The 27,540-nt window shown below is 45.5% G+C and overlaps 2 protein-coding genes across 2 annotated transcripts in view; one reads left to right on the top strand and one right to left on the bottom strand.

Moving 5' to 3' along the window:
• LOC120039320 (Na(+)/H(+) exchange regulatory cofactor NHE-RF1-like) overlaps nt 1-11,538 on the top strand; it is a 35,024-nt gene extending 23,486 nt beyond the window's left edge. The window contains exons 2-6 of the mRNA XM_038984778.1: nt 601-771; nt 2,703-2,856; nt 6,935-6,978; nt 8,579-8,692; nt 10,236-11,538. Of these exons, the coding sequence (XP_038840706.1) occupies nt 601-771; nt 2,703-2,856; nt 6,935-6,978; nt 8,579-8,692; nt 10,236-10,382 (630 nt within the window). The 3' untranslated portion in view covers nt 10,383-11,538. The remainder of the gene's footprint in view (nt 1-600; nt 772-2,702; nt 2,857-6,934; nt 6,979-8,578; nt 8,693-10,235) is intronic.
• Nucleotides 11,539-11,695: 157 nt separating this feature from the next.
• LOC120039310 (caskin-2-like) overlaps nt 11,696-27,540 on the bottom strand; it is an 85,234-nt gene continuing 69,389 nt past the window's right edge. The window contains exons 12-20 of the mRNA XM_038984768.1: nt 22,320-22,437; nt 18,662-18,838; nt 17,515-17,651; nt 17,237-17,300; nt 16,984-17,090; nt 16,539-16,751; nt 14,483-16,415; nt 14,112-14,394; nt 11,696-13,629 (exon numbers count right to left, since the gene is read on the bottom strand). Of these exons, the coding sequence (XP_038840696.1) occupies nt 13,533-13,629; nt 14,112-14,394; nt 14,483-16,415; nt 16,539-16,751; nt 16,984-17,090; nt 17,237-17,300; nt 17,515-17,651; nt 18,662-18,838; nt 22,320-22,437 (3,129 nt within the window). The 3' untranslated portion in view covers nt 11,696-13,532. The remainder of the gene's footprint in view (nt 13,630-14,111; nt 14,395-14,482; nt 16,416-16,538; nt 16,752-16,983; nt 17,091-17,236; nt 17,301-17,514; nt 17,652-18,661; nt 18,839-22,319; nt 22,438-27,540) is intronic.

Below are 27,540 nucleotides of genomic sequence, written 5' to 3'. Positions count from 1 at the left end.
CCTGGCTCCCTCCCAGTCCTCCCTACACTAACACAGCTCCAGTCACATGCTCTGTACACCCTCCTATTCTGTCAAACTCCTTTCCTTCCTCTGGTGTAATTTTAGTCTGATTTGATCATCAATGTCAGAGTCATGGTCTTAAATGTAGTATATTACTGCATTTTATACCATATCAGCATACTGGACATATGGGAAGGGGAAGGGGAAGGAAGGGAAATGGAAGGGGATATCTAGTCAGTTGGCACAACTGAATCCATTCAACTGAAATATGTCTTCCTCATTTAACCCAACCCCTTGACGTTCACGTCATCGACGCCTGGGGAGCAGTTGTAGTTGGGGGTTAACTGTCTTGATCAATGGCTTGGAGATTCAAACCAGCGACCTTTCGGTTACTGGCCCATTACCTCTAGGCTACCTGCCGCCCGATATTGGGATGTATTAGGTATTAATGGTAAAGGAAAAACATATTTTTGTGAATTATTTCATGTAAGTTCTGTGATTGTGATTCATTGTCTTAGCACAGGAAACCAGGAGAGTGGAAGGAGAAAGTAGATTCTCCAACAGGAGAATTCAACTAACTATGTTTCATCTCTTCATCAGGACGTGCAGAGTGAGCTCAGGCCGCGTCTGTGTGTGATCAAGAAGGGGCCTAATGGCTATGGCTTCAACCTGCACAGTGAGAAGGCCAGACCAGGCCAGTACATCAGAGCAGTGGATGAGGACTCACCTGCACAGAGGTCAGGCCTGCTGGCCAAGGACATGATAGTACAGGTAACTATCTAGCTCACCTTTGACCTCTGGCATCATGCTGTATTATTATTATTCCATGTATAGTAATAGTACATTACTATTGTTCGTAGTATTCAATGCACAGTACTATTATTACTGTATAGTAGTAAATTAAATAATATTGTATTAATGAAAATAATTATGTTTGTCATGCAAGCTTTTCTAAAACTACGGGACTTGTCTTTAATGGCCGTGGCACAATTCAGTCATGTTGAAGTTGAAGTGTAGAGTGAGGAGGACTGTGAGTGGTAGTAACAGTCTCTGTGTGGGGTCCTAATCTCATAGGAGGGAGAGGTGGACACTGTCACTGGGAGTTAGCTCAGACTGGGATAATCCAGCTTTGTCACTGGTGACTTGTCTGCACTCCACCACCCCAGTCTATCCTGCTCATTACTCAGTACTGTAGAGCAGGGTGTGTGTGTGAGTGTGAGTGTGTGTGTGTGTGTGTGTGTGTGTGTGTGTGTGTGTGTGTGTGTGTGTGTGTGTGTGTGTGTGTGTGTGTGTGTGTGTGTGTGTGTGTGTTCAGAGGTGTGTATGGCTGCCTGGCTGCCCTCATTCTACTCTAGCCACTGTTTTGTAAATTAGTTTCTGCTATATCCCAGCAGCTATGAGAGACTGCATAGAAAAGGAGAGAGGAAAGTGAAGAGAGTTGAATGCTTGAGACAGAGAGGGGTTTCCATCCCCCAGCGGACCCCACACTCCCACCACCCACTGAGGACTGTATTCTTTCTGTTAAATGGACAGCTATTGTTACTGCCCAAGCATGTATTGTTTGGTCTCCTTCCTGGGACTGTGGTAGACAGGCAGGCCCACCCTATGACCGACACAGATACACACACATGCACGCATTACACACATGCGCATACACACGTGCACACACACAGACACGTAATTATTTAGAATTTTTAAAATGTATTTAATTAGGCAAGTCACGTACACGTACACACACATGCACACACACAAAGATACTCACGCACGCATGCACACACGCACACACACACACGTGCACAAAATACACACTTAGAGCTCACAGAACCCACACAAACAAAGTACACACATGCTATCTCAGCAGTGGTTCCTCAGAATGTTCAGCTGTCTGGGGAACAGATGACATTATGACATATGCTGGGCCAATGGCCTGATGGCTGAGATGGTGTTGCTAGCACTCTCTAGCTACTAGCAGTTGTTGCTATCTAAGAACCTGTGAAGGGAAAGGAAAGTAGAATGTTTTTGCACTACTTTATGTTTTCTCTGAATTGTACACTGTTCTCTTCAGCAATGTTTCATTTGTATTCTGACTACGTACTACAGATTCTTATGCAACAGTGAAGAGTTTAACACTCATTTCTCAAGCCCCTGGGAGAGCTTCAGTTCCTATATGTATGTGTGTGTGTGCAGCAGCATATTCTGTGTTTGTGTGGAGAGACAGGATTTCCTGCTGGACAACAGACTGATAATATTGAAAACTGAGTCCTAGCTTTGATAAACAGGTTATCGTCCTCATTGTGAGAACAATGGAAATATGCAAGAAATAGTTTCCCATAAATAGTTAGTTACTTGAACAAACTATGGTGCTGATGTGAAAGGGAAACCTGTAGTTTTAGGCTGTTGGACTAGCCGTCACCGTTTAGACTTGGTAAACTATAGTTACACTACTTATACAACTAAGGAGTTAATGCTTCATGAGCTGATTTGTGCAGACATGACTCTTGTGTTTTGAAGTTCCTTACACTCTCTCTCTGTCTCTCTGTCTCTCTCCCCCTTTCTCTCTCCCTCTCTCACCCTCTCTCTCTGTCTCTTCCCCCTCTCTCTCTGCCCCCCTCTTCCACCCCCCCCCCCTCTCTCTCTGTGTCTCTCCCCTCTCTGTCTTTCTCCCCCTCTCTATCTCTCCGTCTCTCCCCATCTCTCTCCAGGTGAATGGTATGACAGTGGAGGGGAAGCAGCACTCGGAGGTGGTGGCAGCCATCAAGTCTGGTGGTGAGGAGACCTCTCTACTGGTTGTGGACACAGACACAGATGCCTTCTTCAGGAGGTGCAGAGTCGCTCCCACCCCAGAACACATCACAGGTGAGACCAGAGATCCACAAGAAAGGGCCAGAACTCGGTTGATGCAGTTTGGCTGGATTAGTGATCCTTTCTGTAGACATACGTGTCCAAGCATTCACACACAATGGACGTTATCAGCTTGCACCTTCCTCACTGTGTGTGTGAAGGACAGACCTCTGAAGCCCCTCACTCACACGATCCCTGACGGACATGGGAATCATTATCAGAACTGAGACAGCCTCACAGTGTAGGGAGCGTTTTGCCTATGCAATTACCAAATTTTTAAATGTATTTAACTAGGCAGGAAATGATTAAACCACTACTTCTCCTTTAACAGCCTCATTCAATGTCTATAGTCCCCAGAGGTTTCTCTCTCAGGCCTGATCTCTTACCCCCCTGTCCCCCTGTCCTTGGTAAACACTAGCAGATTAAGGGTCTGTCTGACTGCTTGGCCAGGCTCCTCTGCTCCTTTCTCTCTGCCAAGGAACACAGACACAGAGACACACAGATACTGAGCTCATCTCATTTCCTGTCCCCTCACGTTGTTTGCTCGAGGTACAAAATCCGAACTCTTAGGTACGGATCTAGAATCAGCTTAACCTCCCTGAATGTCAACCACTATTAGGGGCTAAATGCAAACTTCCCCCAACTGTCTAGGAGCAACTTCCCCCAACAGCTACTGAGCTCTTCACAAAGAGAAGGCTGTTGTACCTCTGAAAGCCCCTAGAGGGAGCCTCAGCCTGTAAATTGACTCCAGTGCTGGAGAGTCTGACTGCAGGTTGGCATTTATTGTCATCAATTTTGCCCTGGAGGCAGCTCTGCGGAGTAGTCACGAGCTGGCACAGCCACAAAGTCTTAAAATCTGATTTTACACCTAACCTTAACCACACTGCTAACCCTAACCTTAAAATAAGACCAGAAAGCACATTTTTGCTTTCATACATTTTTACAATATAGTCATTAATTACTTTGTAGCTAGCCCATCTAGCAGAAATCGCTTGGTTCTGCCTCCAAGGCAAGATTCATGACAATAAACGTCAAGCTGTGTTTGGCTTGGGAGGCCAACTGTGCCCAAGTAACACTTGTTGAAACAGGGCGGTGGCCATGACAGCACTTGGCTGGCTACTCTGAGTGCCATTCTGATGCCAACGGCCTCATAGAACGATGATGCCAGCCCAGCCGACGCTATGACAACCATATGGGTGTGGAGGAAATCGGTGCCCTCTGTGTCTGGGACATGCATATTAGTCACACACCACCCTGCCCCAGAATGCCTTTCTATTTCCTCTGCTTGAAGCTCTGCCATAAACAACAGTGAAGCGCTGCTGCCTGATCAAAGATGCTGTTTATTAAAAAGGTTACCTGTCTGTGCCTCTGAGTGAAGCCTATTAATAAGATGGTGGGTAGAAGTACACCATATTTATTTTTATTTAACTAGGCAAGTCAATTAAGAACAAATTCTTATTTACAATGACGGCCTAGGAACAGTGGGTTAACTGCCTTGTTCAGGGGCAGAACAACAGATTTTTACCTTGTCAGCTCTGGGATTTGATCTAGAAACCTTTCGGTTACTGGCCCAACGCCCTAACCACACCTGCCGCCCCTGTCAGTTAGTGTCTTTCATGCTATTTGACCTAACTGGGAGTTTTATGCTTCTTTAGTGCACCAATAAAAATACAGTAGCTGCTTTGTTGTGATAAGAATTTCCTCTGTTTTACATGGAGGAATGTTCTCCACACTGGTTGTTTAGACAAGCATTTCGCTACACCCGCAATAGCATCTGCTAAATATGTGTATGTGACCAATAACATTTGATTTGACAGCTGTCCATTGGCACGGTTACACCTCAAAGTGTACTGATGATTGACATGCTGTGTCCTCTCCTCTGAATGAGTATAGTGAAGCAGTAAAAGGAGATATAACTCCTGTTCCATCCAGGAGGATATATGGTCAGGTCTTAGTCCTATCTAACTTCCTTTGATTTCTGCTATCGGCTTTTAAACCTGACTGAAAAATGCCCAACAGGAGCAAAATTCCATTGAGGCGTTGCCCAGGTAACTGCTCTCTCATGTTGCCCACTCAGAGGGCACCTGATCACCGTGACTTTGGTACACACTCAAGCACATACTCGCACACACACATACACACATACAGTGGGGCAAAAAAATATTTAGTCAGCCACCAATTGTGCAAGTTCTCCCACTTAAAAAGATGAGAGAGGCCTGTAATTTTCATCATAGGTACACTTCAACTATGACAGACAAAATGAGAAAAAAAATCCAGAAAATCACATTGTAGGATCTTTAATGAATTTATTTGCAAATTATGGTGGAAAATAAGTATTTGGTCAATAACAAACAAGCAAGATTTCTGGCTCTCACAGACCTGTAACTCCTCTGTCCTCCACTCGTTACCTGTATTAATGGCACCTGTTTGAACTTGTTATCAGTATAAAAGACACCTGTCCACAACCTCAAACAGTCACACTCCAAACTCCACTATGGCCAAGACCAAATAGCTGTCAAAGGACACCAGAAACAAAATTGTAGACCTGCACCAGGCTGGGAAGACTGAATCTGCAATAGGTAAGCAGCTTGGTTTGAAGAAATCAACTGTGGGACCAATTATTAGGAAATGGAAGACATACAAGACCACTGATAATCACCGCCCGGGCAACGAAGGAGTGGCTTCGTAAGAAGCATTTCAAGGTCCTGGAGTGGCCTATCCAGTCTCCAGATCTCAACCCCATAGAAAATCTTTGGAGGGAGTTGAAAGTCCGTGTTGCCCAGCAACAGCCCCAAAACATCACTGCTCTAGAGGAGATCTGCATGGAGGAATGGGCCAAAATACCAGCAACAGTGTGTGAAAACTTACAGAGAACTTTTCATTAATCTTCACTTACAGTGAAGACTTACAGAAAACGTTTAAGCTCTGTCATTGCCAACAAAGGGTATATAACAAAGTATTGAGAAACTTTTGTTATTGACCAAATACTTATTTTCCACCATAATTTGCAAATAAATTCATTAAAAATCCTACAATGTGATTTTTTGGATTTTTTCTCATTTTGTCTTCTGTCATCTTTTTAAGTGGGAGAACTTGCTCAATTGGTGGCTGACTAAATACTTTTTTACCCCACTGTACATGTGTGTGCGAACCCGCGGCCAGACACACACACACACACATGGATGGACACACACTCCACACTCCCCTCTCGCCACCCCTCTGGCCAGCACTTGTGTTTGGTTTCCAAGGCGCTGGCTACAAGTGGCCTCTCAGCCTGTAGTGTTAGCTGTATTGGGACTGAAGAGCCTCTTGTCCGTGTGCAAACAGTGAGGAGGGACCCAAGGAGCACAGAGGTACATAGAGACAGCTTCAACAGGTCTCAGAACAGCCCAGGGAGATGCAGACCAGGGTCAGGCTATCTTTAGATGATAACAGGTTACTATCTTAGTTCTCACCGATTGTCTGTCTGTCTGTGTGAGAGGAATTGAAGCATGGCAGGTAAGGGTCCGTCTTAGTATTCCACCAGCTCCGACCAGGGGTCAGTTGTTCATCAGTCAACTGTATCTGTTTTAGATAGACACACAGGTTTAGATATAGTGTATTGTCTCTTTCTGTGGTTGACTTAGCCAAGTGAAAACCATTCCTTAATATCTTTGTGTTAGAGGACAGTTTCTTACCAGGGCTATTTGATATAGGTAGGCTACTAGGGTACTGGGTTTCATATGCAGCAGCTTGTTTGGACGTGATGATGCGTGGCAGGTAACCAGGGTCAGAGAACATCTCTGTGAAGATGAACCCTGTTTGAATAATGGATGACCTACACATACCTGCGCTATGTAACAGAGTAGGTGTCGCTGGGATGAAACCTGAACTGTATAGGAGCCGTTCTCTGGAGCAGGGATATGAGTCACTCTGGAATTCTGTTCTGGTGTTTGACGGAGGTGGGACAGTTACAGGATATTTAGGACTGACTATAAGATTGGAGAATTGCCATGATTAGATGTTGTTGAATGGTTGTGAATAGCTGGTATGGAGGAGGGAGTGTGAGTTTGTGTGGAGTCCATGACTGAGCAGTGTTCTCTTCTGCTTTCAGGATCTTTGCCTGAGCCTGTCGTCAACGGAGACATGGAAAAGACGGTAAGACTTGGATGCCAAATACCTTATTGACCTAATATCATACAAAACTAAAATTTGAGAGAGAGGGAAACAGACAGACAGACAGACAAAGAAAGAGTTGCGCTCCCACAGAGTGGACTTCCCAAAACACTTTTGGACTTTTTCACTAGTCTTTTTTCCTGGCACTGTGGAGGTCACTGACAGGTCAGCCCCTAGAAATGAAACACTGTGGATTAACTGCTTCTGCTTTGGCACTGACAGGCACCCTATCAGCTGAGCATTCATAGGGAGTGGACTAGTATTATTTTATGGGACTGTAGAGTGTGTGTATTGCTTCATATAATTGACTTTGTGTTGGTTGGTTCTCACTCTCCCTCCAGCTCACTCATTAATGAATAAAACAGACTGTTTCCAGCAGGCAGGCTGGCCCAGGCAGGCTGGCCCAGGCAGGGAGGGTATCTTACTCTCTGTGTTGATATTATATGTAAATCCTGTGTAATCTGAATACATTCACTCAGGAAGCCAGGAGAGCAGTCTACCCTGACAGAACAGAACCAGGTTCAGGTGTCTGTAATATACAGTACCAGGGCTAGTGTAGCCCTCAATAGTGTGCTCAGAGCCTGGTAGACGGGTATACAGGGTTCACATGGTAATGCTGGATAACAAGAAGCTGAAAGCAATACACTGTTGTTTAGGCATGGAGAATTCGTCAGCACCATGTTAATCCCTCTGAGGTATTTGTACATAATCCCTTAGTACGGGGACAGACCAGCCCACACCTACCATCTACTGTACTGTAGACTCAGGAACAGAGAGAGAGATCTGGCATATGATAGCAGCCCACTGTATTATCTGGGGATTCTCTATTGTGTGTTGTGATATAATCTAGATATGGTCAGTGATTTGGAGGCTTGCCAAACAGGCAGATAAACCCAGAGTCAGGCCACTGGCCACAAACCGAAGAAGATTTCATTAGCTTAACTCCACTACATTAATAGTATGCTAATAGACTTCATATGTAAAGAAGACAGACGTAGGTCAGTAGTGAGACCCTAGTCCTCAGTCATTGACCATCATTTTAACCCCCAAATCTAACAATCAAAACATTGGATTAAGTGAGAGGGGAGGCAGGGTAGAGAGGTGAGGGAAAGGCAGAGAGAGAGAGGAGTTGAGAGGTTGTAGAGAGGTTAGGGTGAGGTCACTCTCCATGGGGTCAGTAGAAAGCGGATATTTCCGGTTTTCAGGGATGCAGTATTTTCAACCTAACTTCTGCTTCCCCTGAAAAACAGAACGTTTTTTTACACCTGCTATTTTAGATTAGGGTGAGGTAGGCACTGACATGGCAGAACAGGGTGAGTGTGTCTTTTCTAATGCTGTGACCCCAGTAGGCTCGAGTAAACTGCTGCTGCTGCCTCTACTGGCCTAGGGAGACATATCATACAACTTCCCAACCAGCATGGTCAGACAGTGTGTGTATGGGGCACAGGAAAGTCTGCCTCCCTGTGGGCAAACATAATATTGCAGCCAGACTCTCCATGGAGAGTTCTCTCAAACTTGACCCTCACTTTGGCTACTTGTATTTGATCTGATTTGTTGCTTGCTGTCTGTGTGTCCACTGCAGGTGAATGGAAATGGAAAACTGGCCAAAGAGGTGGAGCAGGACTCTAAGCTGTCAATCAGCCCGTCTCCAAGCAACACCTCCTCCAACGCCTCACTCACAACACCGTCCACAGAGGTAAGTCCCTCCCTGAAAACACATGTGAAGCAGCATTATAAATTTGCTGAAGTCTCATGATCTGAATGTGTATCCATCTATACAGTAATGTATAGTGTCTATTATTTGAGCACACTTGTAAAATAGGCTTTACTACAATATCAAAATATCAATTTCTTCTCTCTCTAGCCTTGTTTATACTTGGTGCTAACATGTGTCCTTTGTCGTAATCTTATCCACATTCTTATTGGGCCCACATTGTAGCCGTTGCGTCTACATCTCTTATCCGTCTATTGTGTCCACATTGTGACCAGATATCCTGGTCCCTCCCTGTATGAAAATGATTTGACAGATATTCTTTCAAAATAATATGTATTTATTTTAAGGTACATCGAACCCATAAGTCAATGGCGTCACCTGTCAATTATTTTAGAGGGGCGGGATAATGATTTAAATGGTTTCACTATCCAGATCTGTGTGTGATGCAAGATCAGATCACAATGTGTCTTTTAGTCATCTACACCTGTCTAAATATGCTGGCAAAATAGAATGTTATATATATGGGGGATACAATCTTCCCAGCTCTACAGATTCTGCTGTGAGGAGGCAGAGTCATTAGATAATTTATTTTGGTATTGTCCATATGTAGCTTTTTTGGTCACAGGTCCAGGAATGGCTGAAGAATTGCAACATTTGCCTAGAACCAACGCTACAGATAGCAATACTGGGTGATTTGAAAAGCCATAGTCAATCAATCAATAATATAATAATTATTTTAGCAAAAAAAGTTTTTTTTATTTTACAATCTGTAGAAGCTATGAGAATAGGAAGGTTCAATTCTTTTGTGAAGCATCACAGCACAGTTGAAAAATATATGGCAAATAGAAATCCGAAATGGATGATGAGAGATAGATGGGAGGGGTTGAATGGAGCTGAAGGGTGGGACTACTAACAAGATAAACAATGTAAAGCATACGGGATCTGTAAAATGTGTATAGGTTCGGAACTTTTGTGAAATAGCATAGTTACAAATAGAAATCAAACTGGATGGACATCAGAAATAGAGGAAGGACTAAGAACAAACAAGAGAGAACTATTGTAAAGTAGACTGTGTCCGTAAAATGTGTATAAGATGTATAAATTGAAGGTAAAAGCAGAAGTGTTTATTAGTTTACTCCAATTGGGGGATTGGTGGTAGGGTTTGCGGGGAATAATAATAAAGGTATATTCTTTTAAAAAGTATGTATGTCTATATAGGTATGTGTATGTATATATGTGTATATGTATGCATGCGTGTATGGATATATATATTTACCCAAAAAATATGGGGGATTGGAAATGATGCAGACAATTACATTGGAAGCAACATTATTTCCACAATATTAAGCTGATCCACCCCTTACATTTTTATTTTTTAAATCAGAATGTGGACAAGATCAGTACAAAGTACTCATGTTTAGAACCAGGTATAAACGGGGCTTGTGTCTCTTGTGCTTTCTCTCTCTACTTCTACTCCTCTCTCACACTCTCTTTTAACCCCGCTCTCTTCTCCCTGGTTGGTCAGTTGCCTGAGCCAGTGATCATGGGCGCCATCCCGGGTCTGAACCTGTCCCTACAGCAGGTCAAGGAGCGTGCTCACCAGAAACGCTCCAACAAGAGGGCCCCGCCCATGGACTGGAGCAAGAAAAATGAACTGTTCAGCAACCTGTAGATAGAGCACCTCGCCCTGCACACAGCCACATACAGTAGATACTCACAGAGAGGTCAGTGAAGGAGAGAGAGAGGGGTTGTTCTAAGCCCAATGTTTTCTATGACTCATTAAAACCAGCAGTTTAACTATTGGTGAGGGAGAATACAGGTATATGTATGTAAAATATATACACAGATATTTGTATTATATTCCAGATGCTATAAATGATGTGCTAACAATATCTAGACGAATATGCCAATGTTGGAAAGGAAACAGCTACATCAGATAAGAATCTTTGTATTGTGATTTGAAAATCAGTTTTTAAGTATTCCATTTCACGTGTCGAGGTGGTTGTGTGTGTTTTGTACCTGGGTGTGTATGCCCAGAAGACGCTGGAAGTCCCTGCTGGTCATAGGCTGGTTGGTGCCTGTCGGTATAGCTGGTTGGTGCCTGTCGGTAGGTCTCTCTTATGGCCATTCCTCTACATGTTAATCAGTCATTGAAACACAAACAATATTTTTCTCGCCTTAAACGAGAATGGGACCAGCCACTTACATACCTGTCTAGTCTATCAGCTTTCAGGGACCAAATAGCAAGCCTCTTCACACTTCCACACTTCCAAATGTCTTTCATGTAGCTGAGCTTTGGGTCAGTCGAGCTTCAGACTGGAAGTGTGCGGAGACTTTTTCATGTTTCTCCAGTTTTTGCCTTCAGCACCTTCACTAATCAGCTCTGGGTGTGTGGTAGATTCTATTATCTGCAAACCTTTTAGGGACCAAAAACCTGATGAACGACAACCACTGACAGTCAGTCAGTCATTGGGGAATGATGTTGGTGCAGTGTCCATCCATACCAGTCTTACTTCAATAAATGTGAAGGTGAAAGCCTTACGTCCATAGCATTGCCATTACCACTGTACATTGCGATACTTTTAATTTCAGTTATTTTTTATTGCCATTGTCAAAATGCTTTGAGGTTTTTACATTTACGTAGATGTACTTAAACATAATTTCTTTCTTTAATAAGAATATAAATGTCTGCGCTTCACTAGATTTTATGTGTATGTTCAGTATTGAGAATGACTGAGATTCACTATTTTGACTATTGAATTGTATGGGGGTGTCATGCTCTTTAACTGTTCATGTTATTTCTATACTGTATTAAATTGTAGATCTCACCATTGTTGTCCCATGACTCTACATTTAAATTAAGACTACAGTAACATAAATGTTAGCAATCTATTTCTGTGCTATGAAGGTGTAGATGACATGCACCCACTCTTAAAAGGCTTCTGGATATTTAAATCCAGAAATGAACGAGAGAAGTCCACAGGATCAGACTTGAATATTTAATGGTTAACTGTAACCAAATGAAGATCCAGCTGGATGAAAAAGGACAGATGTTGATAACTCAAGACAGTATAACATATATCCACAGACCCATCTTAAATAAGGTGCCTCTAGCAGGTCTCAGTTCCGTCTGAGACACACAGACCTCTTTCACATTCACGCAAGGCTCTCCTTCACATCATCTCTTCAAAACCACTGTTCCTCCTTCCATAACACAAAGCCAGGTGTGCGTGTTTAATGTGAGAGCAGCTTGAACTGAGTAGGTGGGATATTCCTGAGAACGACAGAGATGAAACCCAGGTTACAGCCAGGGATCACATTCACACTGAAACGACACAAACATTTACAGTACAGAGGACACTACACAATCATACAAGTCAGGGTTAATCATTTGAAAGTTCATGAGGAAAATAGAAACACAGCATAGAAGAGTTCATTCCCCCTGCTAGAAGTACTGTAGCATGCCCAAATATGGAACATGTTTGACAGGGAAAAAAACAGACCATTTTTGATGACCATGTAGATAATTAATTTCATTCATGTTACAATAAGGAAGACCAGAACCCCTTAACAATGGTTCTGCATTTTATGGAAATATTGAAAATATTGAAGGAAAATCTGTACAAAGAACTTTGGTTGAATATGATTCTGCTCCCAGATATACCTATAAGTATACAATATACATATTTAGATACTCTAATTTAAATACTAGTTGGACTAATCTACATTAAAATGTTTTTCTTTCAAAAATAGTGTACATTATTAATATCTTGCATGTCATCCCTCGGCTGTACAAAGCACGTATAACTCCTTATACTGACAGTGTGGACAGTGACGACAGCTAAATATGCTTTGACGAGCAAAGGTCTTCTTCCCTTTTGTATAAACAATATTATCCAGCACTTCTACATGTTTTACATAGCTTCATAAAACCAGACATGATATAGCATCTAGTCATTCTGTATTACTAAAGATTTTAACAGCACAAACGTACTGGCACCATGCCTTGAGGAAGACACAAACACACTTTCATTGTGGTCAACTTGGTAGAAAATGGATAAAATACAAGAGTATTGAAAATATCAACAAGGTCCAATTGATTGGTCAGACATAGTGAAATACAAAGGTCAAATGACAGATACAGCGTCTAATACAAATGGTAGTGTATGGTAATATTCTGTCTAGGAATGGTTCCTTTATAGGCCAGTATAAAAACACTTCTCCCCATTGTCTCTCTCTCTCTCTCTTTCTACTGCTACAGTGGCCAAACAATGACTTTACACAGAGGCGGATACTGTGAGAAAGGAGGGAAAGAAAGGCACACCAACATGACGAAGAAATGGAGGATGTTGGGTAGAATAAAAAGGACAACACAGTTTAACTCGTGTTATATGAAACAACCCAATACAATGGTGTACTGGTAGAGTATGTTGTCCACCCCTCATGTATCTACAGTCAGTCAGTCAGTCAGGCCCTGTGTTGAAACCAACAGGGTTGTTGTGACTGATGGCAATGCACTGTAGAGCAGAGTTAAGTGCTGGTGTTGAAAGGAGAGGAAGTGGCAACATGGAGGCAGGGAGGAGGGAGATGGATCCACACTGTTCATTAAAACCATCCCAGTCCATGGCACATCCTACAATGTAGTCCCATATGTTTTCTGTTAGTCTGGTGGTGGGGGTTGGTCTGTAGTTTTAAGGGCGTCGGGGTTGGAGATAACACTTAGGTGGGGTGACCTGCTCCATTCTCCCTCTCATGGTCATTAGTACTTCCTGAGGTGAAGGGTCAAGGGTCAGTAGGCTGGTCAGTGGAGTGGATAGAGGGCTTAGTCCAGCATGGCATCCAGCTGGTCAGCAAGGTCATCAAACATGTTGCCAATGTCATCCAGAATGTTGCCCGCTGACTTCACTGTGTTAGCCTCACTGTCAGGAGGTGGAAAAGAAGCAGGGTTAAGTCATGGAGATAGATAGGAGGACTCTAGTGCTCAAAAGCCTGTTTTATCAAGGGCAGTGCTATTGAGGACTTTCACCATTTTGAAGTAGTCAAATATGGGTTAAGGAAGGATCACATAATTCCATCCAGGTCATCAGGTGGGACCTGAGCAAACATTCCATAACTGCAAGTGACAGTAAATCCCCAACCTTGGCTTATACCTGTTCAGACAACACACTCCAGCTGCAGTATGTAACCTTTCAGTTTGTTTACCAACTCATTGAAGTAGTAGAAGAAGAAAACTGACTACTTCAAAATGGAGATGGCCTCAATGGCGCTGCCCATGCTCTCACAGACACCATAATGGGACAGATACAATGTTGCATGCATGCTACTTCAGTTCACATAAACAGTAGAGTGTATATGGCCTGTAAATACAGGAAATGGTGAGGTGTTTATCATGTTTTCTTACCCGTCAGTGCTGTCCTCCTGGGTGAGTTTTCTCTCCACAGCCTGCAGTGCTGCCTCCAGAGAGGTGCTGGTCTGCTCCAGCCTCTGTTGCTGCACCACCTCTAACCCCGGGCCAGACTCTACCCCTGGGCCTGGGCCAACCACACAGACCTGGGGCTTGCCTGTCTGGGCTGCCTGGTTCTGAAGCCCTGGGGCTGGGGGACACCGGCTGGGTGTGGGTGATGGTGGGGCTGAGAAGGCAAGACTTTGTACCACGTTGACAGTCATAGTGGGCGGCACAATGGCTGTTGGACAGGAAGCAAAAGCAGAAATTCAGAATTGATAATAAAAACAGAAAGACATAATAATGAGATTCCACGTGTAATAAGTTACCTGTAGCAGCAGCCAGACTGTGTCGGGATGGTTTTGGGGCTGTGACGGGGGGTCCGTGGGAGCTGTGAGGCTTGGGGGAGACGGGGGGTTTGAGGGGTGTGCCTGTCACTGCTAGGTTCTCCAGCACCTCCAGACTGGCCTCACTGATCCTCAGACTGACCAGACTCACCTCCTCACAGTTCTGGGACTGGGGCCTGCTGCCTGGACTGGAGTCTGACCCTATCTGGCCCTCATAGTCACTGGTGGGAGAGCTGCCAGCATGGTCTTTAGGCTTGTATCTCCGCTTCACAGTGTCTGACTCCTTCAGGTTAAACTCAGGCACCTCCAGGGCTGTCTTGGTGGGCCGGTTCTTGTCTGCCGGGATCTCCACAGTGCTCTCGGCCCTGGGCGGCCCTCCCACCTTGGGCCTCTGCTTGATGGTGAGGTTGCCCTCCTCGGCGAAGGGGATACACTCGCTGGAGCTATTGTGAGGGGATGAGGAGCCATCCAACCCCGGTGCCTTAGGTTCCTCCTCCTCAGAGTCTGACTTCACCCCTCGCTCTGGGTCTGGGTAATGGTCTGGGATGTCGGTCTGGGCTGGAACACATTCGCTCTGCACCCTCCTCCTCATCCCTGCGGAGGCCTCTCTGGGCTCCAGTCCTGAGGGGGTGAGGCTGGGGAGGGGAGGCTCTGGTTGGAGGAGGTCCAGCCTGGGCCTGGACAGGCTCTTCCCCTCAGTGGAGGCCTCCAGACAGGCTGCGATGCTCCTCACGCTACCTGGGCTGTCTGTCTCCACCCCCCCAGGAGAGGGCGCCATATTCTCAGTGGACCCAACGCTGGGGCTGCTGCTCACCGAGCTCAGTCTCTTGGGCGGGGCTGGAGGGGGACCCTTTTTACGAGCGCGCACGGCAAAGGACTGGCTACGTCCCACAGTGCCGTACTTTACGGGTGTGGTCTGCATGCCTGCCAGCTGGCTGCGTCCGGGCCGACGGGTCAGGGTGGCATAGGACCCTAGGGTGCTAGATGGCGGAGCCAGGTCGTCATCCTCTTCATCTGGTTCGCCGTCTGACAGGGCATAGCGTGTCAGGCTCTGGCTGCGCTTCTTAGGCGGGGCCAGGGTCATGGCGTGGTAGGTGTGTGCCAAGGGCTTGGTGGGCGAGCCGTGGCCCAGGTCGATGCTGCCACAGTGGGAGTGGAGGTAGCTGAAGCCCCTCTGGGCCGGGGAGCCCTGGGGAGAGGAGCCTAGGGAGTGAGACCCAGGGCCTTTAGGCTTGGCTGGGATGGCTGGGTACTTGAACACGGTGGCTGCCCCCAGGGGGACCTGCTTGGGAAGCTGCTGCTGTAGTATGGACCTCTGGTCCCAGCCTTCTGGAATGTTCCTCTCCTTGGCAGGGCTGCTGTCAGCACTGAGGCTGGTGGAGGTGCTGCTGCTGCCTAGGCTCTCCTGTGAGCGGCTGTGGGGGGTGATGGAGGCCGTGGGGGGGTCCTGGGAGCGCCCTGAGCCCCTGGACCGGGCGTCGATGCTCTCTTGGCTCCGAGACATGCCCACGACACTCTTGATGGCCAGGCCCTCCTGGTAGTGGCTGGACATGGCTGTCTGCAGCTCAGCGCTCAGCTCGCTGTCCTGGAAGGTCAGCATCTTGGGGGTTTGGGGCGAGGGGCAGTCGGAGGCGCTGTCAGGTGGCTCGATGGTGACCAGGTGAAGGGCTCCAGGGGGCTTGCGGCGCAACGTGCCCTGGCCAGATTCTGCAGCCAGGATGGCCCTCTGTATGTCACACAGCTTCTTCACGGCCAGCATCATCTTCTTCTGGTGGCCCAGCTTGGTGATGCCTATCTCCTGCAGGTCCTCCCAGGTCAGGTCCCGTACGATGCTGATGGAGTCATAGCCGTTCTCTGACAGCTTCCTTTGGTACTGAGGCAGGCCTATGGTACTCAGCCACTCCCCCAGGTCTGCCTGGAGTAGGAGAAGAGTCACAGTCAGACCTACACAGTTGAAACCTTTATGAAAGTAATGTAAAACCTGACTTGCACACAAAAACAGACAGACAGACAGACACATGCATCAGTAAGACCTTACCGGGATGTATTCAGGCAGCCACTCTGGGATGCTGAGGTTTCCTATCTCGATTGAGATCTTCTTGCGGTGGCCTGGCTTGGTGACGCCGATGGCCGTCAGGTCCTCTGGGGTCATCCTGCTGATGGTGGGGACGTCGTAGCCGGCCGTGATGAAGTTCCCAATGTACTGCTCCAACTGGAAGTCACTCAGCCACTGGTAGATGGCCTCTGCATCCTACACCAGAGGGGAGGGGTTGAGTATCACATTGACATCAATTACTGGCCTATTCACTGTCCTCCTTTCTTTTAATAGATATATTTATTTCACTGTGGCATACAGAGTACACAGAAAAATACAATCATGAGTTGTAATGTGTGGCAAACATGGACAATATTTCCTGTCATGTCCTGTCCTGTCCTGTGTCTGTCCTGTCCTGTGTCTGTCCTGTCCTGTGTCTGAGTCTCACCTTGCCCTCCAGTAGCTGCTGAGGACGTACAAACTGTGGGGAGGCAAACTGCTGTTCCCCTGGTCTCTGTATGTTCACCATCGGCCTCCGAGGAGCACCCAGAACCACTAGACAAGAAAACACACTGGAGAGTTAAATGAATGGTGTTCAGGATGTTTTCTACCAATAAGCACAAATCAAACTAGAAAGGTGAAGTTTCAGGAGAAATGTTGTGGTATGTAACAGTAATGAGAGAAAGGGCTGGTATTCCTACCTGCAGTCAGGTCAGGCTGTTTATTGGGGACTGTTTGCCCTGAGTCACCAGCAGAGGGCGCTGGCTGCACATCAAAACAGAGCACAAGACAGCACAGCACAGACAGCACAGGAATAAACAATCTGTTGACTGGCACTACATACAAAGACAGTTAATCACAATATCACATTTCCTCTGTTCATAGCTGTGAGTAAGGTTTGCAATTATTTTAGCATTGTTATCTATCTCAATAAGACTAGCCAGGATAAATAAAGCTGAAATAACAATTGGACCAGTACTTTGTCTGTGTCTGGGAGTGCGATGGTCTGCTGGTGTTGTCCGTTGGGGGCAGTGTTACTCTCTGTGCTCTGTCCACTCCCAGCACTACGGGTGCTGCCCACACTGCCCGTACTCCCTACACTGTTCCTGTCACCTGCTACATAGGACCACAGGAGAGGAGGATGGAGAGAGGGAGAAGAGAAAGAGAGAGATAGAAGTGAGGGACGTTAAAGACAACCGTGGTGGCTGGACAGCGAGAGGGAGAGCAAAATGAGGTACCTCCCCTCTGTGTCCTTCCAGAGCTCACATCAACACAGTCACACACACATCCACATGATTCTAACTGAAGCTGGCAGAGGATGGCAGAGGTTGGGGCTGTGGACCCTGTCACTGAGCCAGCCAAGTCATCACAGATCAGGGTGGTGGCACAGGCCAGGACAGGATGTCATTTGCTGCCATACGAAGCCAAGGGAGATGGTTGCATGGTGGAGCGGAGCTGCAGGCATAGAGCAACAGCAGCCAAGGGTACAGAACTACAGGGGTAAACTACAACTACAGTCCTGCAGTAGGACAGATGAAAGGTCATCCACAATGGAAAATTCCTACAGCGGAGTACACAGGGCACCCATTAAGCTTGCAGTGTCCTGTAGACTGTCGAAATTGTCACATTTTTTTGGTCACTGGAACAGAGGTTTCCTGGTGGTCCCATCTTGTGGCAGCAGGGAGAACAGCAGGAGCTATGGGAAGCTCAGTTTGAAGCTGGCACATGACAAAGGTAGAGCATGGGGACAGGGGGCAGAGACAGCTAGCTATTGTCATGGGGGGACAGTGGAGGGACTCTTACCCGCGGTGTGTGAGTTCCTGAGCACCCAGATGTCCTCCAGGGGACAACCAGGCTGAGAGAGGCTGCTGGGAGGCCGACCTATCAGACATAACAACACTGTTGGGCCATGGGGGTACCATGGCCCACGGAGCAGCACTGGGGATTGGCTGGGCCTGAGCATGAGAGGGGTTTAGAGGGGGCGAACATAGGTGTCCTTGTGCCCTCACCACGGTTCACAGTGGTGGGGAAGTTGTCTGGCTGGTTAGGGGGCTGAGTACCGTATACAGGTTTCGATGTGCGTCTGTCCTCTGAGTGCATGTATAAGGGTGTGTGTGTGTATATACCTGGGTTGGCGCCGAGGCCGATGGCATGGGGGAGGGCCAGGTGGGGATTGTTGGGGGTGTACAGTGTGTAGGAGTCGTCGGTCTGGGGGGCTGAGCTCAGACTGGAGGAGAGGGGGGCTCTGGAGAGGAGCTGGTGGCGCTGGGTGGGCAGAGAGGCGTGCCGGGACAGGGTGCCCCCTACAGGGTCAAACAAGTAGGACACAGACAGAGAGGAGGTTAACGCAAGCTGATGGTTAGAGGTGGAAATGACATGGTATGGATGGAGAGATGCTGAGAGAAGAGGAGGAGGAAGAGAGAAAAATAGGAGCAAGGGATGGATTGAAAGCATGAGGGATTAGTCCAACCAAGGCAGTCTGGGAAATGGGGTGTTCTCTGGAGCGGCCAACCTGTAATACAGAGGGGCCACCACTGCTCTTCCAATGCAGTGATGTGTAGCGATACAACCTATCAGTGTGTGTGTGTGTGTGTGTGTGTGTGTGTGCGGAGCCAAGGGAGAAACAGTATTCATACCCCTTGACTTATTACACATTTTGTTGTGTCACAGCCTAAATTCAAAATTGATTCAATATATTTTTTTTTATCTCACCCATCTACAGTGGGGAGAAGTATTTGATACACTGCCGATTTTGCAGGTTTTCCTACTTACAAAGCATGTAGAGGTCTGTAATTTTTATCATAGGTACACTTCAACTGTGAGAGACGGAATCTAAAACAAAAATCCAGAAAATCACATTGTATGATTTTTAAGTAATTAATTTGCAATTTATTGCATGACAAAAGTATTTGATACATCAGAAAAGCAGAACTTAATATTTGGTAGAGAAACCTTTGTTTGCAATTACAGAGATCATACGTTTCCTGTAGTTCTTGACCAGGTTTGCACACACTGCAGCAGGGATTTTGGCCCACTCCTCCATACAGACCTTCTCCAGATCCTTCAGGTTTCGGGGCTGTCGCTGGGCAATACGGACTTTCAGCTCCCTCCAAAGATTTTCTATTGGGTTCAGGTCTGGAGACTGGCTAGGCCACTCCAGGACCTTGAGATGCTTCTTACGGAGCCACTCCTTAGTTGCCCTGGCTGTGTGTTTCGGGTCGTTGTCATGCTGGAAGACCCAGCCACGACCCATCTTCAATGCTCTTACTGAGGGAAGGAGGTTGTTGGCCAAGATCTCACGATACATGGCCCCATCCATCCTGCCCTCAATACGGTGCCGTCATCCTGTCCCCTTTGGAGAAAAGCTTCCCCAAAGAATGATGTTTCCACCTCCATGCTTCACGGTTGGGATGGTGTTCTTGGGGTTGTACTCATCCTTCTTCTTCCTCCAAACACGGCGAGTGGTGTTTAGACCAAAAAGCTCTATTTTTGTCTCATCAGACCACATGACCTTCTCCCATTCCTCCTCTGGATCATCCAGATGGTCATTGGCAAACTTCAGATGGGCCTGGACATGCGCTGGCTTGAGCAGGGAGACCTTGCGTGCGCTGCAGGATTTTAATCCATTACGGCGTAGTGTGTTACTAATGGTTTTCTTTGAGACTGTGGTCCCAGCTCTCTTCAGGTCATTGACCAGGTCCTGCCGTGTAGTTCTGGGCTGATCCCTCACCTTCCTCATGATCATTGATGCCCCACAAGGTGAGATCTTGCATGGAGCCCCAGACCGAGGATGATTGACCGTCATCTTGAACTTCTTTCATTTTCTAATAATTGCACCAACAGTTGTTGCCTTCTCACCAAGCTGCTTGCCTATTGTCCTGTAGCCCATCCCAGCCTTGTGCAGGTCTACAATTTTATCCCTGATGTCCTTTCACAGCTCTCTGGTCTTGGCCATTGTGGAGAGGTTGGAGTCTGTTTGATTGAGTGTGTGGACAGGTGTCTTTTATACAGGTAACGAGTTCAAACAGGTGCAGTTAATACAGGTAATGAGTGGAGAACAGGAGGGCTTCTTAGAGAAAAACTAACAGGTCTGTGAGAGCCGGAATTCTTACTGGTTGGTAGGTGATCAAATACTTATGTCATGCAATAAAATGCAAATTAATTACTTAAAAATCATACAATGTGATGTTCTGGATTTTTGTTTTAGATTCCGTCTCTCACAGTTGAAGTGTACCTATGATAAAAATTACAGACCTCTATATGCTTTGTAAGTAGGAAAACCTGCAAAATCGGCAGTGTATCAAATACTTGTTCTCCCCACTGTATATACAATACCCCATAATGACAAAGTGGATTTTTTTTTTGTAGTACATTTTTGCAAATGTATTAAAAATGAAATACAGAAATATATAATGTACATAAATATTCACACCCCTGAGTCAATACTTGTTAGAATCACCTTTTGCAGTGATTACAACTGTGAGTCTTTCTGGGTAAGTCTCTAAGAGCTGTGCACACCTGGATTGTACAATATTTGCAATATAAATATACAATTCTTCATGCTCTGTCAAGTTGGTTGTTGATCATTGCTAGACAGCCATTGCCATAGATTGTCAAGGCAATTTAAGTCACAACTGTAACTAGGTCACTCAATGTCTGCTTTTATTTTTAACACCCAACTACCAATAGGTTCTCTTCTTTGCGAGGCACAGGAAAACCTCCCTGGTCTTTGTGGTCGAATCTGTGCTTGATATTCACTACTTGACTGAGGGACCTTACAGATAATTGTATGTGTTGGGTACAAAGACGGGGTTATCATTTAAAAAATCATGTTAACACTATTATTGAACACAGAGTGAGTCCATGCAACTTATTATGTGTGACTTGTTAAGCACATTTGACTCCTGTACTTATTTAGGCTTGCCATAACAAAAGGGGTTGAATACATTTCAGCTTTTAATTTTCTATGAATTTGTAAAGACTTCTAAAAACAAAATTCCACTTTGACATTATGGGGTATTGTGTGTAGATCGGTGACTCAACATTTCAATGTAATAATTTTTAAATTCAGGCTGTAACAACAAAATGTGGAAAAAGTAACGGGGTGTGAATACTTTCTGAAGGTACAGTAGGTGCAGAGGGAGAATTGAAGATGGGTCTCCCGTTCCCCTGATCTTTTGTTGTGGTGACAGATTTGCAGAGAAGACAGAAACCTGTCATTTCCCTCTGACTGCAGTGCTGAGCTGCTCCCTGTTCTGTCAAAGCTGCTCCGTGAGTGTCACCACGCCAACCTATTCACTCAGGGATTTCTCCCTCTAGTGCACATCAAAGAGGTGGTGTGGGGCGGATTATCTTCTTCTGTGGTGTTAGGTAGGTAACTGACACCTTCTGTTAATCTAACCGGTATTAGAGGTAGACTGCGTGGGTAAGGGTGGGAGTTTTTACATAATGTACAATAGCAGATGACTCCTGCAGTTCCAAGCCATTTCCCTTTCCATTTCTGGCTTAATCCTGCATTGTGAGTGTGCTGACATGTCTGGGAGATGAGTGAGTTAGTTAGTGAGTGTGTGTGAGTGAGTGTGTCTGTGTGTTGATGTTCCGACATGCCGGCAGCTGACTCAACAAGCTACGAATCCTCCGTTTCCTGCGGGTGCCACGGTTATGCAATGAAAGAGGCAAATGTCAGAGGGCTCTCTCTCTTTGCCCATTGCTTTCAGATGGGAGTTGGGAATGGCTAATGATTACACTGAACTTATAGGGTGTGTGTGTGTGTGTGTGACTGACCTGAGCGTCTGCTGATGACCTCTACAATGTTCGGGGGGAAGTAGCCCACCCGGTCGGTGCCCCTCTGGCTGTCGTGGATGTGCCCCTTCCAGCGCCCGTCCAGGTGCTGCTCTAGGACCTGCCAGGCAGCCAATCAAAACAAACATTAAGACAGGTCTAAACCAATCAGATGGCTATTACTACCCAGTGTCTCTCCATATTGAGGCAGGCAGGTCTGTGAGATTCTATAACAACGTGGTGTTATTTCCACTGTTCATGTACGTGTGTAGGAGTGTACCTGACCTGAAGTGTGCAGTTCTGGGACAACGACAGAAAGCACATGTTCCAACTTGAAACACATTCCACGTGTTAACAACTTCATCTGTGTATCTTTGTCTCTGTATGGTTTGTTTTCATAATGTCAAAGATGTTTTACATAAGTTGGGAGGGTGGAACAAAAGCAGCGCCACAACCCTGAGATCAACTGTAGTACAATAACAAACCAAAAGAGAGAGAACCAAAAGGTCAAGCACATAAACAGATGATGACAGTAGTCATGTGTTTCTGATCATGTTCCATTTGTCCACATGAGCTGCTAAAACCCAGGCCATTGTCTCTGCTCCCTAATTTAGCAGCCTTAGTCAGAGGATACAAGCCAAGGGACAGGGTTAGGGGGCTGAGGGTATGGGGGAGAAGAGGGGTGTTGGGTTGTGTGTTTGGTAAAAGATGTGGGTAGAGGGGGAAATAGCATGTACTGAATGGGCAGGTTTGGCAGCAAAAGAAAAATACATTTAAATGAATTGACCCGTCCAAGTTGGCAAAACATATTTTTCTAAAGGCCTAAACTAGCTAAAGGCCCACGTGTGTGGGATTTATTTTACAGTGCATTGTTTTCAATGATAAAAACCCTGCAGGCTCCGACGCCTCGCTCAATTACAACGGCTCTATTTTTGCTTTTTATCGCTGGCGCTGTAGTCACACAAAATTAAATATTTTGTGTAATTATTCACTTTTTTCCGAGCTCATTTGAAATGGAAGATGTAGCTAAGATTTGAGGCTTTACCATACATGCTAAATTAGACCAATTCATCCACTTACAGAAACACAACATCGCTATCAGCCTGTCCAATCCTCACCCGCCTCGCTCCGCCCAACCACTTTTTGCATTTTGGTTCGGCACCAGTCCCCACTAAGAAGTCAGCTAACCTTTTGCCCAGAGTCTAACATGTAAATGTGTGTGTGAGGTGTGGAAAGGTTAGGTGATGGGTGAGGTGGATGGCCTGAGGGCAAGGTTTATGAATTGTTTCTCTCTGGTATTGAAGCAACCCCCCACAGCAGCAAAATAGGCCGACACACTCCCAAGAAGAAAAACAGGCTAGGTTTCATGAGACGATGTGTATGTGTGTGTGTGAGAGACAGTAGTAGTAGTAGTAGTAGTAGAGTCATTGCTGAGGAAGTGATGGATGAATACGAGGGCCTGTTCCTACCCGTCTCCCTCTCTATCCGGGCTCAAAGAGAGCCATCCTTCAGATATAGGGGCTCACTATACTCTCTCCCTATAAACTAGTTCCCCCTCAGGAATATGGATAGTGAAGTTCACCTGTTGTGCACTATACCCCTAAGGACCTACTGGACCTTGAACTGATAGATGACATTTACATCAGGTTCAGTAGTGAACTGATAGATGACATGTACATCAGGTTCAGTACAGTGAACTGATAGATGACATGTACATCAGGTTCAGTACAGTGAACTGATAGATGACATGTACATCAGGTCCAGTACAGTGAACTGATAGATGACATGTACATCAGGTTCAGTACAGTGAACTGATAGATGACATGTACATCAGGTTCAGTACAGTGAATTGATAGATGACATGTACATCAGGTTCAGTACAGTGAACTGATAGATGACATGTACATCAGGTTCAGTACAGTGAACTGATAGATGACATGTACATCAGGTTCAGTACAGTGAACTGATAGATGACATGTACATCAGGTTCAGTAGTGAACTGATAGATGACATGTACATCAGGTTCAGTACAGTGAACTGATAGATGACATGTACATCAGGTTCAGTACAGTGAACTGATAGATGACATGTACATCAGGTTCAGTACAGTGAACTGATAGATGACATGTACATCAGGTTCAGTACAGTGAACTGATAGATGACATGTACATCAGGTTCAGTACAGTGAACTGATAGATGACATGTACATCAGGTTCAGTAGTGAACTGATAGATGACATGTACATCAGGTTCAGTACAGTGAACTGATAGATGACATGTACATCAGGTTCAGTAGTGAACTGATAGATGACATGTACATCAGGTTCAGTACAGTGAATTGATAGATGACATGTACATCAGGTTCAGTACAGTGAACTGATAGATGACATGTACATCAGGTTCAGTAGTGAACTGATAGATGACATGTACATCAGGTTCAGTACAGTGAACTGATAGATGACATGTACATCAGGTCCAGTACAGTGAACTGATAGATGACATGTACATCAGGTTCAGTAGTGAACTGATAGATGACATGTACATCAGGTTCAGTACAGTGAACTGATAGATGACATGTACATCAGGTCCAGTACAGTGAACTGATAGATGACATGTACATCAGGTTCAGTAGTGAACTGATAGATGACATGTACATCAGGTCCAGTACAGTGAACTGATAGATGACATGTACATCAGGTTCAGTACAGTGAACTGATAGATGACATGTACATCAGGTTCAGTACAGTGAACTGATAGATGACATGTACATCAGGTTCAGTACAGTGAACTGATAGATGACATGTACATCAGGTTCAGTAGTGAACTGATAGATGACATGTACATCAGGTCCAGTACAGTGAACTGATAGATGACATGTACATCAGGTTCAGTACAGTGAACTGATAGATGACATGTACATCAGGTTCAGTACAGTGAACTGATAGATGACATGTACATCAGGTTCAGTACAGTGAACTGATAGATGACATGTACATCAGGTTCAGTAGTGAACTGATAGATGACATGTACATCAGGTTCAGTACAGTGAACTGATAGATGACATGTACATCAGGTTCAGTAGTGAACTGATAGATGACATGTACATCAGGTTCAGTAGTGAACTGATAGATGACATGTACATCAGGTTCAGTACAGTGAACTGATAGATGACATGTACATCAGGTTCAGTACAGTGAACTGATAGATGACATGTACATCAGGTTCAGTACAGTGAACTGATAGATGACATGTACATCAGGTTCAGTACAGTGAACTGATAGATGACATGTACATCAGGTTCAGTACAGTGAACTGATAGATGACATGTACATCAGGTTCAGTACAGTGAACTGATAGATGACATGTACATCAGGTTCAGTACAGTGAACTGATAGATGACATGTACATCAGGTTCAGTACAGTGAACTGATAGATGACATGTACATCAGGTTCAGTACAGTGAACTGATAGATGACATGTACATCAGGTTCAGTACAGTGAACTGATAGATGACATGTACATCAGGTCCAGTACAGTGAACTGATAGATGACATGTACATCAGGTTCAGTACAGTGAACTGATAGATGACATGTACATCAGGTTCAGTAGTGAACTGATAGATGACATGTACATCAGGTTCAGTACAGTGAACTGATAGATGACATGTACATCAGGTCCAGTACAGTGAACTGATAGATGACATGTACATCAGGTTCAGTACAGTGAACTGATAGATGACATGTACATCAGGTTCAGTAGTGAACTGATAGATGACATGTACATCAGGTTCAGTACAGTGAACTGATAGATGACATGTACATCAGGTTCAGTAGTGAACTGATAGATGACATGTACATCAGGTTCAGTACAGTGAACTGATAGATGACATGTACATCAGGTTCAGTAGTGAACTGATAGATGACATGTACATCAGGTTCAGTACAGTGAACTGATAGATGACATGTACATCAAGTTCAGTACAGTGAACTGATAGATGACATGTACATCAGGTTCAGTACAGTGAACTGATAGATGACATGTACATCAGGTTCAGTACAGTGAACTGATAGATGACATGTACATCAGGTTCAAACCGTCCTACAGTCCAGTGGTTTCCAAACCGTCCTACAGTCCAGTGGTTTCCAAACCGTCCTACAGTCCAGTGGTTTCCAAACCGTCCTACAGTCCAGTGGTTTCCAAACCGTCCTACAGTCCAGTGGTTTCCAAACCGTCCTACAGTCCAGTGGTTTCCAAACCGTCCTACAGTCCAGTGGTTTCCAAACCGTCCTACAGTCCAGTGGTTTCCAAACCGTCCTACAGTCCAGTGGTTTCCAAACCGTTCTACAGTCCAGTGGTTTTCAAACCGTCCTACAGTCCAGTGGTTTTCAAACATTCCTACAGTCCAGTGGTTTTCAAACCGTCCTACAGTCCAGTGGTTTCCAAACCGTCCTACATCCAGTGGTTTCCAAACCGTTCTACAGTCCAGTGGTTTTCAAACCGTCCTACAGTCCAGTGGTTTTCAAACCGTCCTACAGTCCAGTGGTTTCCAAACCATCCTACAGTCCAGTGGTTTTCAAACATTCCTACAGTCCAGTGGTTTCCAAACCGTCCTACAGTCCAGTGGTTTCCAAACCGTCCTACAGTCCAGTGGTTTCCAAACCGTCCTACAGTCCAGTGGTTTTCAAACCGTCCTACAGTCCAGTGGTTTTCAAACCGTCCTACAGTCCAGTGGTTTCCAAACCGTCCTACAGTCCAGTGGTTTCCAAACCGTCCTACAGTCCAGTGGTTTCCAAACCGTCCTACAGTCCAGTGGTTTCCAAACCGTCCTACAGTCCAGTGGTTTCCAAACCGTCCTACAGTCCAGTGGTTTCCAAACCGTCCTACAGTCCCAGTGGTTTCCAAACCGTCCTACAGTCCAGTGGTTTTCAAACCGTACTACAGTCCAGTGGTTTTCAAACCGTCCTACAGTCCAGTGGTTTTCAAACCGTCCTACAGTCCAGTGGTTTCCAAACCGTCCTACAGTCCAGTGGTTTCCAAACCGTCCTACAGTCCAGTGGTTTCCAAACCGTCCTACAGTCCAGTGGTTTCCAAACCGTCCTACAGTCCAGTGGTTTTCAAACCGTCCTACAGTCCAGTGGTTTTCAAACATTCCTACAGTCCAGTGGTTTTCAAACCGTCCTACAGTCCAGTGGTTTCCAAACCGTCCTACATCCAGTGGTTTCCA

Source organism: Salvelinus namaycush, chromosome 3 (assembly GCF_016432855.1).
Source record: "Salvelinus namaycush isolate Seneca chromosome 3, SaNama_1.0, whole genome shotgun sequence".
NCBI classification, from domain to species: domain Eukaryota; kingdom Metazoa; phylum Chordata; class Actinopteri; order Salmoniformes; family Salmonidae; genus Salvelinus; species Salvelinus namaycush.
The sequence above is the reverse complement of the archived record's forward strand: the minus strand, read 5'-3'. Positions and strand labels throughout refer to the sequence as shown.